Below are 12,981 nucleotides of genomic sequence, written 5' to 3'. Positions count from 1 at the left end.
CCCTTTCTTTCCTTTAGTTTTTGGTATTTTATTAGATTTATATATATTCTATAGGCCCATTCCAAGGCTTCTTCGGGGTATAAAATATAGATTTAATCTATTATATAATAAGTAAACTTTGTTTTTATCATATTTTTAAACTAAGTTTGTTGATCCTGAGTGTACATCAAAAAGAAATTAATATTATTAATAAAAATTAGATTATATATTACAAATAATAAAAGTAGAAACATCCAGGAAGAAAATTATTTTTCTAATTAATTCTTTCATATATAAATTAAATTTAACTAATTCAGAGACTTTAATTTTTACTAAGTAACTTGGCTTATTTATAATTATGAATATTTGATATCTCCTATAGTAAATTATAGAAAGTATTTATATTATATAAGATTACTACTAATCTGATCTTAAAAAATCACAGACTGTTATATGCTCGAGCCGTTCCTAACAAAATCTGTATTATAGAAAATATTTGAATGTAACTTATATCTTTTTACTAATGATTATTCAAATAATCCTTATCCAACCATCCAATTATATACTACTATGATAGTAGGATAGTTTACTATTGTTATTTTATTATTAAATAATAGGCTAGAAGTCTCTTTAATGTATTTATCTTTATAAATAAAATCAGTTTACCAAATAAATAAGAAGATAATTTGAATGGTAATTCTAATATTATACACAGGGAACTATGGTAGAAAAATTCAGAAATTTAAATCTTATTATTTTTTAATTTGTTTATAATACTTAGAACTAGCACGTCCACCTAGACAATCATAGTTCAATAACCTAGTCACATCCAAAATAGTATACAGTAAATGTCGAGCGTGCAGCCGGTGATATCAAGTATAAAGAATCCTATATTAAAAATATTAGATAATAAATAAGAGATTCTAGATCTATAAATAAGAATAATTATTTTATTATTATCTTTTTATTTTATTTTTTTTAATTAAATAGTCTTCTCTGGCTCGCGGCCTAGTCGTTCCTCCACCAGTAGACGCAATTATAATAATACTATATTTAATATTCTATTAAAAGTGCCGGAACCGGCCCCAACTACTATGAATTTTAAGATAAAATAAGATTTTATTGCTTTATAATTCATTTCAGCCCATCTGACAAGTAAAAGTAATCTGATTCCAAATACTAAAATAAATATTACAGATTTAATAATCTTAATAGTAAACTTAAACGTGGATCTCTTATTATTATTAACAAGCAGGAAGCTTATATTTAATTTAAAGATATCTATTCTAGACTTCTTTAAAAATGTTATTTTCACATCCAAGAAATTAATATGGGCGGTCTCCCATCATAGCATATTAAATAATAATCTAAGAATAGATATTAATACTGATCAAGATATTATAGAAATGGTAATTATATAATTTAATTTTTCTAAAGAGAATAGCCCTCTACAATCTACCAGTATATGATATATATATACACTATTATTTTAATATCATATATCTGCAGATGCAATGGTGTCTGAGATATAGAAAGTAATATTAATTAATTATCCAAAATCTCTTCTTATTATACTAATTTATATGAAGCCATTGGACATATTCTTATCATCAGCCAGAGTGCTGCTATATCACAGCGGCGAATAACTAATGGAAATAAATAAGATAAAAAATAATTATATTAGTCTTATTAATTTTAATTATTTAGATAGTCTATCTGAAGATTCTCTGTCTTAATATATAATTAGTATTTTATCTTATGATAGGAATATTAACAGACTCACGGGCTCTGATAATCCGCAGCCTAGTACGACGTTTAATTTTAGTTTAATGACGTTGGTAACTACGTGGAGTGAGGCAGGGTTTGTAGACTATCAGATGGTATTGATGATCTTAGACGTATCAGACAGCCCGAGTAAAATGCTAAAATCTATAAATACTATTGTAATAATATCTATTCAAAGTGATTTGGTGGTTGATAGTCTTTGCCGCGCACGGACTATACCGGTCCGGAGCTTGGGCGTGTCGGTCAGTACTGTTGTTGGAGGTACTATAATATTTTTGTTGATATTTATCTTACACCGGCCTATTTACCGATGGATTTGCAGACGACGTACGGGCGTGATTTGGATTGGCCACGCATCGGCCGCAAGTATGAGATATTATACAGAGCCGCGTCCATTTTATATATAATATCCGGAAATGTCCTATTTTTCTGATGATTCTGAAGCAGGCTCTACGGAAGTATATAGGACGTGAAGCAAATCTGGCTGTACTACCAGTTGTATTGAGCAAACTTCCACGTAAATAAAGTCTGTATTGTCATAGGAACAGTTCCAAGGATACTATAATAATTTCTTGAAGAATCTATAATATGGATAATTTAATTAGTCTACAGCCAAATATACCCCCTAGCTGATTAGTTGAGAGATATAATTTTGTTTAATTTGCCAAAGTCTGCTGTTTATCATTGAATTATGACAATGTCTGGCTGATCTGCGTCTAGTGTTGAATGTAAGTCCTAATAGCCCATTGAGAAACATGCTCCGGTGGGTTCTGTATTTTAACAGATACAGGTAACTTAGTTTGGCCTGGCCAGAATAGTAAGATAGATTGTAGGCCAGGGGCAACGGCTGAAGATATAGATAAATAGTACTATGATGGAAATATTACCACTGCAGCAGGCTTCTTAGAGCGCACTGGCGCTGGGATGGATATTAAGCTAATAATTATAATAATATTTTCTGATATGGTCTCCCGTTCTCTTCTTGTACGTTGTATGTTACCGGGTTGTCTGGTTCCGACACGCTTTCTAAGCTTATAATTCAGCTTTCTCTTTTATAGTAGATTAGTATATTATAATCTTCAAGGCTCTGTGTTTTTTCTTGGCAGTGTATAACGGCGTCGCGAGGTAACCATGGCTAGGATCAGATTTAAGAAACATATCGGGCAGTTATAATAGTGAGAAAGAATAATGCCAAGAATTGCTTTGATCATGATAGTAATTTAGCGGGAGCCTGATTTTATCTACCAGTAGAAGTATTCTACAAAGTTTAGAATAGTTAATACTAAATATTAAAAAGAAAGCTGCTGCAGACTTCTCTGATCCTCTATATTCCTGTGAGTATGATTATGCTGGGATGATTATGTTGGAATAATTAGATATGCATGTGCTACTTACTATTATAGCCCCCGCTTCGTCGCTCTTTGTATTTGCTATGTTAACGAAGCCTCCACAAGCCCGGTCACCTTTCAATGCTATTTGGCTGTCAACATAGCTTGCCGCATGTCTGAGGCCTTATGTAATAGAGGCTTTCCCTGCCTCCCTGTCCGGGGCCACTGTGGAGTGAGCATTGCCCTCTGCTACTGTAGCCAGTGTGTCGGATGCAGTCTGAGCCTTAGAACCCCAGGCCGTTAGAGAAGGTGCGGATGCGACATGCCCAATGGGCCATGAACCAGAGATAATTGAGTTTAGAAGCTTTGTAGTTGATGCTATTTTTCCGTGTATGCTGGATATTGTAGATATAGCCCCTTGCTTGATTGCCTGAGGATCTGTCTCTTCTATGGTGGCTCTGAGCAGAGTATTACTAGCCGGTGGATAGAATAATTTCTGTTCAAGTGTTAGTATATATGAGTCTATTATATATTCCCCCATCTGCCTACCAGGCCCACAGAGTAACTAGCTGAAATGACACTGTTGGCCAGATCAGTATCTAGTGGGGATGAAACAATCTCATATTTCTAATATATATAGCTGATTAGCTCTCGACTGATATGGGATAATGTTTGGGTTTCTAACAGTTGCTAGCGCAGGTGGCTGTGCCAGGGAATATGACGAATGGTAGGCGCTCGCGTTTAATACTTCTGGAGTTGATATTCCTATACCTGGACATAGGATGTCCGTCAATGTTAGAGTGGTAGTAGTAGTAGACGCTGACAACGCTCGTTCAGTTACAGTTCCTGCGCAGTAGATTATCTAGTAGTGACTATCAATTTCTCTTGCAAAATATACTTGGGTCTTGGAGATATCCGTTCTTCACATGTCCTTTGATATCACGATTCTGATATTATTGGTCAGCGTCAACAGTAAAGCTCCCGCTAGTAGGGAAAAGGGCACTGTAACTGATTGGGGTGTAAGGGCTGGAAGGCAATAGCGAGGGAAGCATAGGAGAGAAGCAGAATCTCTTGAGAGGAGAAGACTGGAGATGGAGTGTACGAGAGTACTGCAAATAGTATCTTGGTCTCCGCATTTATACGTCGAGGTTGAGGAGTTTCTAATAAAACTGGAATGGCTCTGAACCGATACTTTCCCTATTTATGGTATCGTATGGAACTAGGGATTGACCGACATCACGTATGCACAGAGTAAGCGGACCTCTCCGATCGGCATGGAATCAAGCCTTGAATTCTCCCGAGACAAGTTGTGGGCAAAATACAGGTTTATTATAGATAAATGCTCATTTAATAAAGAGAATGTCCTCCGCAACGAGAGGCTGATGTATATAGGCAGACCGCGGAATTGTTGCGGGGCAACATCGAAGAACTCTGGGCGGTTTACTGAGACAAGATCCCCATCTGAGATTCAAAGGTCTAGATGGTTATGAACCTGTCCATATAGTCTATGTTGTATAAGAGCAATTCATCCAGGTCAAACTCTCAGCCCCTGCCCCTAAAATCCTACCAGGTATGATCTGGTGAGATTGACTCTCTCTTGTTTGATTATCCCGCGTTCTCCGCGTATTTGTAGCATTTACCTCCATGAACCGACCTCGCTGGTAACTACTTGGAGTGGGCTGTAATGGACATGGACCATCCCAATTGCGAAGCAAAGAATCTTGTCGTTGTCAAAACCCTGGGGTCTGTCCTAATCAATCGGGTGGGTCTGGGTATCGGCCGACCGGGCATTTTGTTCCTGCGGGGTTTGGGTCTGTTGTGAGTTGCCCAGTGTTCTGCCTGGTCAAACTGCTATTACAATTGACCGGCGCCCATTAGGTTGGGACTATCTCTTAGAAATATCAGATATTATGGTTGAGAATACCTTGTAGGGGCAAATGATTCATGATGTAGGATAAGGGGTTAGGACGAAGCACGCAATGATAACAGGTTTGTGTGCGCAATCAATATTGCCCAGCTTGAGCAGGGCCATTGATCCTATGTGCAAGAGAGAGAATGCTCCGAACGGTAATTGCAGTATGGGTGTTTGATGTTTCGTTGAAGGCAGTAGAAGGAGAGGGTGAGGATAGTGTCAAGCGTCTAATCGGACATAAGGTTCTTACAGTGTGAACAGTGCTTGCTTCACGGGCTGGAGGTCATTACGGCAGGTCAATCTCATGTGTGGTTCTGAGGGGATAGAGTAGTTCACCTTCGACAATTGGGTCATGTATCGACCACCAGTGTTGTGTCTCTATCCCCATGCTAGTTGTAGTATATGAAAAAGTGATACTCGGTCTTGTAGGCTGACGATGGGGTTTCTTTCTATCCACTTTGAGCTGGTCCAGGCTGACCGCATTTGCCCGGCTGGTGAGAATAAGGTTCGGTTATTATTGAGGGTACCATGTGTCAGAGCCCCTAACATAACAGTTCACTGCGCCGCTCAGACTACTCACTCTTGACTCAGTCCTACCCAGTGGACAAATCAGATCAGTCGCTGAGCGCTCAGTCAGTGCAGCAGAGCAGTCATGTGCAATGAGCTTCCGTGATGCAGGGCAGGGCTTCGTCCCGTAAATTCCCGGAGGAGTGCGTGCCTTTATCCTTTAGTCTGTGATATTGCTACGTGGATGGCACTTATACCGCATTCCATGCATGTTCCTGATTCCCAAGAAGAAGTAGATACTTATAGTCGCTGCACGAGCACCCCCGCCGAATATACTCCACCGAGTGGGAACTGAAATACCTATCAACTACCAAGCCCCAGCAACAAAACAATGATCCTGGAATACAGGTGTGAATGGGTCGCGCATAGCAGGCATGGGTCACTATACCAGAAGGCGGCGAATGTTTTTTGTATTCAAATCGCTTACAGACAACAGATACTAGATGAGTACCTAGATAGCTGATGAGGGCCGAGGAAGAACAGGAGCGACTGGGAAAGAAAGAGAACGCGAGCGGCTCCGGAAAATTTGATCTATCTGATAAGTAGCGTGCGTAGCGTGCAGTTTTGGAAATGTCACCTAAAGCTTATGGAAGGCTCGTGTCGTCGCCGAGGGGCCTCTAAGATGGGCCACCAGAGACGATGCATACCAAGAAGCCAGGCCTAATATGGGGTGCCATCGCAGAACCTAAAATCAACTCATAACCAGTCACTGAACTTAGAGATCTGCCCGGTGTCATAGAGAAGTACCCCTAATCTGCATCGCCGGCCATCCAGGACAACTCCAGTAGCCACCGTACTCATAGTTTTTTTTTTTTTTTTTTTTTTTTTTTTTTTTTTTTTTTTTTTTTTTTTTTTTTTTTTTTTTTTTTTTTTTTTTTTTTTTTTTGGTTTTTCCCCCAAAAACTGATCGCCGGCTGGCCAGGCACCAGTATCATCAGATTACGTCGAGATCTCCATCTGGGCTTTTGAATGCGAGGGGAAGCAACCAGACCGCTCCCAACTAAATCATATCGATTCATCACCAGAGAAACGAGTCGCACGGAAGTATTCACGGAAGAAAACTTCTCCGTACGAGAGTAAAAAAGGGGGCAAAGCCCTCAAAGGCATCAGCCCCGCACCGTGCTATCGTGCAGCCACTGTTGACAGTAACAATGCCAAATTCATGATCTCTGAGCAGGAGAAACAGAGGCTCAAAGCTAAAGGCTGACTCATTAAGGACAGAGCAGAAATCCCCCAATAAGCGTCACCGTTATATGTTGCTGAGGAGAATGTAAGAGCGTTATAAAACTCTAGCTATGACGGTTGAATCCCTATGGACTGCATTGCTTCGAAAAAAAAAAACCTCCGGGCAGCTAGCATTACCAGCAGACAACCATACTGCCCGACCTGGTTGGCCATGCTAGGCCCAAGGTGATCATCGTATGGGTGTCTTGCAGTAAAACACGATTGCTAAGGGCGCTAGCAAGGAGCCCTTCAACTTGGATTCCAGATAGTTGAGCCGCGCGCCACAGGGCCGTTGAACGGAACACCAGACATGTAGGCCACCACAGGCCGCGATGAGTCTCCAAATTCGTCGAAAATTAATGGTGTACCGCAAGTCGTATACAAGGACTAGGTAGCGGTCTCGCCTAGGCGAGGGGTCGGGGTATGAATTCACCATTGACACCGCTGTATGATAGGAATGTCTCTTCTAGCGCCCAATACAGCACATGTAGTAACAGATAGATTCTAATGCAGAATGAAGGGAAAACAAACATCCAAAAGCATGCAGACAAAAGAACTCGATAAATATCATAGTGAGTAGGACGGCTGCTGTTTTGCGAAGTCTCTGTATATCATGATCTACCTCGCAGCCTGTTCGACCGACGCAGTGGAGGATTTGCGACGGTGGCGGTGGCAGTAGCATTGCAAGGATTTAGTAGGCGTGGGTCGATGTTAGCGAGCTCAGAACTGACAGAGGGGGTGGGACTTTCGCTGCCGTTCTGGTTTCCTGATCCCAGTAAGCTATCTGTGCTCTCACAGCATAGACTATCGTCAGAAGGAAGCCGGAATCTTTCGGGAAGATGATGGAGTTTAATATTGACATCGTATGCATGCAGCTTCACCGCATGGGCCAAGAACGCAGTGACTTCAGCGAACCTAGGAACATCGCGGCAAGCTGCCCAATTGCAACTGATTCCATAGTCCACAAGGGCGAGATGAGAATCGATGAGATGGCGACGAAGAGAGTCCATTCGCTTTGAAGGAAACTGGTGTGGAGGTGGATTAGACGCCGAAGCACGAGAGAGCCCGTAACAGATATTGCAAACATTCGTCGGACATTCCAGGGTTCCCTCTTGAGTAGGAAAGGAAACTCCGGACTTCGCTTGATCGGAGTCAACGTCTACACCCCAGTTGATTCGCTTTCCCCGTCGATCTGGCTCGCAGAGCTTTGAGAGTGCAACCATGTCCTTGGTAACCTGGATTCGTCGTGCAAGCAGCTTATCTTCGTCAAAATTCTCTGCTTTAGATCCGTAGAAGCTTTCCACGAGGCGCGCCCGCTCAGGAAAGACATAATCCGGGATGGGAAGTTCCCAGTCATCTTCCTCGGAACTGTCAGCGGCATCACCATCTCCCTCCACGGACGGGCCAAGAAGCCGTTTGATCTGTTTACTGACTTCAATAACCGCAAACCCTAATACGCCTTTCTAGCAGTCTCTTGGGTCGATTTCGTCATGGTTTTCCTCAGCTGAGAGAGCTCTTTTTTTACTTCTTCATTCCTCTCGTGGAGGTGGGCGAAAAGCTCCTGCGCTTTCTCGACAGTGCCAGCTAGGGATCGTATTTCCCCCATCAGCTCCCTTTACTCTCGTCTCAGCTCTAGAATTTCGGGACTCTGGCAAATAGCACGTCGCTGAGCGTTGGTAAGCTGGGACGATAGGCCGAAGAGATTCCGCTTCCTAGGCATGCTTCCGGCTAGCTGAAGAAGACCTTCCTGAGGCGGTCGGAGAAGTACAACATGCTGAAGATCACGTCCAATAAACTGTGACTGGTAGTGCTTCTCAAAGACTGCGTCGCCGGACTGACCGAGCACCCTTTGCCGTTCCTGGCTTGTAACATTCCCTACAGCCGACAAGTCAGATATGATGTGAATTAGCATCAAATTGGGGTCACCTACGGTTAACTCCATTTCCAGTCCAGCGTCGGTAATTATAATGTCCAATGTCTTCCTCAAATCGTGCATCTCGACCCAACTCTTGGAGCGCTCGTTGACTCGAATCATAGGTCATCAGCAGAGACTTATGAAGCCTGAAGCCGTATGGGGTGCGCTCAAGGCGCCGAAGTAGGGGAGTATCGAGATTCTCTGGTTCCCATCGGAGACGAAGAGACTGACTGCGTTTTGAAATTCGGAGCCGCCATATTAGCTCTGGGGTCATCTCTGAGAAATGCCCCATCACGAAACGCGTACGAGATAATTTGGGTGATCGGGCAGTATGCCAGTTGATAATTACCGTGCATAAAAAATTTAGTTCTGGGGACATCGAGCAGTGTCAGAGCAGTTGAGCGTCCTCGAAGGGGAAGCCCTTACCCATCAGCACCTTCTGGCCGACCTTTGGGATTGTCAAATTCAATGACAGCACAAAGGACATCACGCCTGCTGTCTGGGTCTTTGAGATGATAGAGCTCAATGTCGCGGTAGCAGACGGATTCTGGTAGAATGTATTCACGGAAACGTGATTGGGAAGGTCGCTCTCGACGGACGGGTCCCGTTTCCGCTTGCCCAGGGATGCTCTGGTGGCGGACGAGGCATCCTGCGAAAGTAGTACACCTGGTCGAGTCCCCGTAATGACGGACCAGAGCTAATTTGTGCCAAATTTTATTATCATATTCCAGTAGCGGAAAAATCTCGAATGTACCCAGTGGTGGCGATAGGTAATACAGAAGACCCCCACATCCAGCGTATTCTTAGCCTTCATACGCCTTGGCACCTTGCACTCGGCAGGGATTACTTGATTAAGAAACTATCGTCGAGATCAGCCTTGCAAATGTGGAACCAAGGGATTGAAGCGTACCCGTCGCATCTGTCCATATACATTGTCATTCAAGCGGCGCCGGGCAAATAGGCCACAATACTGGCAGAGGCATCGCCAATATTTATAGTATGACTGAAGGCTCTTCTTTCGTGAATTCCTGAACATACAATCGAAGAAATTCATGTAGATTGCTTGGTCCTCCAAGAGCAGATAATCCACGTAGTCCGCTTTTGAATGAGTGCAGAATCTATAGGTATTGAGGATACGTTAGGAATGTACCATCCCCGATGCGATCCGAGCATAGAAATGCATACTTTCGCCAGTATCATTCGACCACAGAAAGGCCTTTCAGTGTCAAAGGCTTGAAAGTTGGGGTTAACCATTCAAGACTGTCTTGACTTCCTCGCAGAGAATGGGATCGGTCCAGTGCTGGTGCTCGTTGGGATTAGCCTGGGGGAGGGAAGGGGGGACAATTCAATCAACAAAGGCGAGTATCAGGGAAAGGTACCACGCCGCAGAAAGGCATGGCTCTATAGCTTTTATGTATACAGTAGCGACCGCATCGCCTTTCATGGTAGGAACAAAGATGTCTTCTTCCCAATTTAATCACATGATACAGTACGCTAATCTGGGTGAGGATAATGTGTAGATCAGTCGTTCTGGAGTTATCAAGGAATATTAGAAGACGCTGCGTCCCCAAAGCCATAAAAATAGAGGAAGTGAAAGGGAGGCGAAGAAAAGAGTCGAACTTACAAGGGGTATGTGTGTGTGTATTCATACTCTGACCCCTCGCAAATTAAAGTGATATGCAGGATCTTCCTATCTATCTCTTCCTATATATTCCTTGTATACATTGGACCATTACTTTCCTGACGAATTTGAAGCCTCGTCAAGGCCTATATTAGCCTAGTTGCCTGGTATTCTGTTCTGCAGCCCCGGTGGCACGCGGCTTCAAAACCTCTGCGACGCTTCTACAAAGTCCAGTACAGTCCTAAGAGTGCTGTGGTCTTGTTCAGCGTCTTGTGCCTTACCTTCCTTACCTTATTATCCTTCTGGTATGTTTGAGATGCTGCTAAACGCAGGTCCAATCTTTTTCCGTAGTTATTATTACTGGACTTTAAATTTCAGGCAGTCTACCAGTATATGAACTACCATCTCGCGGGCTCCACAGACACACCTGTCATCGTCCTGGAAACCGTATTATTTCTAATATATTACCAGCCAAGAGTAACCTGTCCGAAGTTGTACAAGCAGATATACTCAGTTCCACAGGAGCAATCAATACAGTTATCGCGTTCGGATACCGGTAGGGTCTTGTTCATCTGGCAGAGGCACCCTCCCTTTATAGACTTAGTCCATTCTTCCTTCCATTTAACTAGGATCCTGTTCCGGATAAAGTCCTTCTCTTACAAGAGAAGGGGTTAAAAGAGATACATCTTCTTCAGGCCTACTGCTTTCTTTGCTAGCCGGTCAGTCTTATTAGTTCCAGGGTCATCGCAATGCCTTGGCATCTATTGGAGGAGAATTAAAATCTCTCATATTTTTATTTCAGAGGCTGCCTGTAGTATGGCTCGGATAATTCACTGCCCGGACTTATTAGACAGGTTACAAATCGCTTGCAGCGCTGACATACATTACTTAATATGGTTGTAGGTTATTTTACTCAGTCTAAACGGCCTTGCCTCTTCTGGATTACTTAAAGAACCAGACTGATGACGTAGAAGATTACCATGAGCTCGGCTGCATAGACCAACCAGTGTTCCATTGACCCAATGCTGACTTGTCGCGATTCTGACGCCTGCAGGTTTCCGTTGAGGGCTACGGCTGCGGCCCCTAGGTGGTTCTGCTGGCCAGATGCATCGGAGAAAACCGTGGTTCCAGGCATGTCTCGTCTGACCGCGATGAGTTGGGCGCGTTGTTTCAGCCGTAACCGAGTTGGTAGTGTGTAGGATTCCACTTCGAGTGCCTGCGTTGATACTGTTCAAAAGACAGAAAGTATCCGTATCAGAGCCGCTCGCTGGATGGTTCCCAATTGCTGCAGGTAAATCTTATTTTTTAAGAGATTGTGCCACACAGTAGATGCATGGTCTGCTACCAGTACCACACAGACTTGATAGAGTTGTCTCATCTGTTCCGGTTATAGATACTAAAATCCTCCGAGTGCAATATCGACTTTGGTTGCTTGTTTGAGTACTTGCTCGACATACTCCTATCACAATTCTCTGCCAAAGATCACTCCAAGGAGCTTTACCGCTGCGGTGGGCTTGATAATCCTGCTATTTATAGTAGTTTCTTTCTAATTTTATTTCTTCTTATTTCTCAACAGGTGAATCAGCTCTGTCTTCTCCACCTCAAAGCATGAGTCGGTTTGTTGGGCCCATACTTCAATATATAAAATATCTTCTTTCTGCAGCTTTCTGAGATTTTTCTTTACTGGCAAACCCGCTCGCCACCAGAAGTAATTATCAATAAAGGTCGATGCTCCTTCTTTGACATCCACTGGTTGGTCTACTAGGTCTGAGTTAAAGAAAGTAAAAAGAATTAATGACAGAGGTAAGCCTTGGGCTAGGCCCGTATTCTCCAACAGTACTAGCTGTATCTGAAAATTATCAAAAGCTATGCTTGCAGATTAGTTCTCCATGAAACTGTAGATTTATTGTTTAGCTATAACAGAAATATCTTTAGCCCGCAGGCATACTTCCAGGCTTGTTTTACTTACTCTACTAAAGGCACCCTTGAGATTAAAGGCAATAAGTATTACTATTCTTGATCACAGCTGTAGCCATGCTTGATCAACTGTATTTATAAGGACCAGTAGTACCTACTTATATCTCAACCAGGCTGTTCTCCGAAGTGTGTCTCTGGCAGTAGCTTATATAACTCAGCCCAGTATAATAACTGCTTAGCCATTACTGCCTCTAGTTATTTCCCCAGAATATTTAGTAATAAAATCAGTCAGTATACTCCAGGGACTATATAGTCAGCTTTTCCAGACTTTCATAGAATCACAACCTTTACTCTCTTTTAATAGTAACGTAGTTCAACCGACTTGGTAAAGATATAAGTGATTGTTGATCCCAAATAAAGCTATAGATTCTTCCAAACTAAGATTAGGATCCTATTTTCGCCGGGAGCGGTGATTTCCTTGGTGGCCTTGACTGATCTGTGGATCTCCGGTTTGGTAAATAATTCCTATTATATCTCTTCCACTAGCAATCCTGGGCACTCTAATACTGTGTCTATATCTGCGTCTGCGTCTGCCATCTTGAGAAAAAATGAATCAAGAAATGCTTTGGCTTGTACCTCATTATCCACTACTTTTTTGGAACTAATAATTAATGCAGGAATAGTGGCATAGTCATCCCGCGGGCGTATACAAATCACTACTTTCCACAGGTGT

The 12,981-nt window shown here is 42.6% G+C and overlaps 3 protein-coding genes across 3 annotated transcripts; 2 read left to right on the top strand and 1 right to left on the bottom strand.

Moving 5' to 3' along the window:
• Positions 1-3,264: 3,264 nt before the first annotated feature.
• On the top strand, positions 3,265-4,132 carry An04g07630 (hypothetical protein; the record flags this gene model as incomplete). The annotated part of the gene is made up of 4 exons (XM_059747656.1): positions 3,265-3,306; positions 3,389-3,496; positions 3,824-3,945; positions 4,057-4,132. 4 exons carry the CDS (start codon positions 3,265-3,267, stop codon positions 4,130-4,132), a joined length of 348 nt encoding a protein of 115 aa, XP_059600646.1.
• A 51-nt stretch (positions 4,133-4,183) lies between these two features.
• An04g07620 (uncharacterized protein) lies at positions 4,184-6,778 on the top strand (the record flags this gene model as incomplete). Its single annotated transcript, XM_059747655.1, has 12 exons — positions 4,184-4,240; positions 4,316-4,416; positions 4,485-4,530; positions 4,612-4,662; positions 4,768-4,835; positions 4,924-5,019; positions 5,119-5,159; positions 5,266-5,299; positions 5,434-5,509; positions 5,596-5,658; positions 5,818-5,919; positions 6,494-6,778. The coding sequence occupies 12 exons, from the start codon at positions 4,184-4,186 to the stop codon at positions 6,776-6,778; spliced, it is 1,020 nt and encodes a 339-aa protein (XP_059600645.1).
• A 628-nt stretch (positions 6,779-7,406) lies between these two features.
• An04g07610 (hypothetical protein) lies at positions 7,407-11,466 on the bottom strand (the record flags this gene model as incomplete). The annotated part of the gene is made up of 11 exons (XM_059747654.1): positions 7,407-8,245; positions 8,635-8,670; positions 8,726-9,079; positions 9,137-9,407; positions 9,465-9,556; positions 9,749-9,828; positions 10,335-10,414; positions 10,622-10,691; positions 10,759-10,769; positions 10,992-11,043; positions 11,336-11,466. The coding sequence occupies 11 exons, from the start codon at positions 11,464-11,466 to the stop codon at positions 7,407-7,409; spliced, it is 2,016 nt and encodes a 671-aa protein (XP_059600644.1).
• Positions 11,467-12,981: the final 1,515 nt, after the last annotated feature.

The sequence above is a fragment of the Aspergillus niger genome (genome assembly GCF_000002855.4).
Source record: "Aspergillus niger supercontig An04".
Classification (NCBI taxonomy): domain Eukaryota; kingdom Fungi; phylum Ascomycota; class Eurotiomycetes; order Eurotiales; family Aspergillaceae; genus Aspergillus; species Aspergillus niger.
Note: the sequence above shows the minus strand (reverse complement) of the source record. Positions and strands in the feature narration are given on the sequence as shown.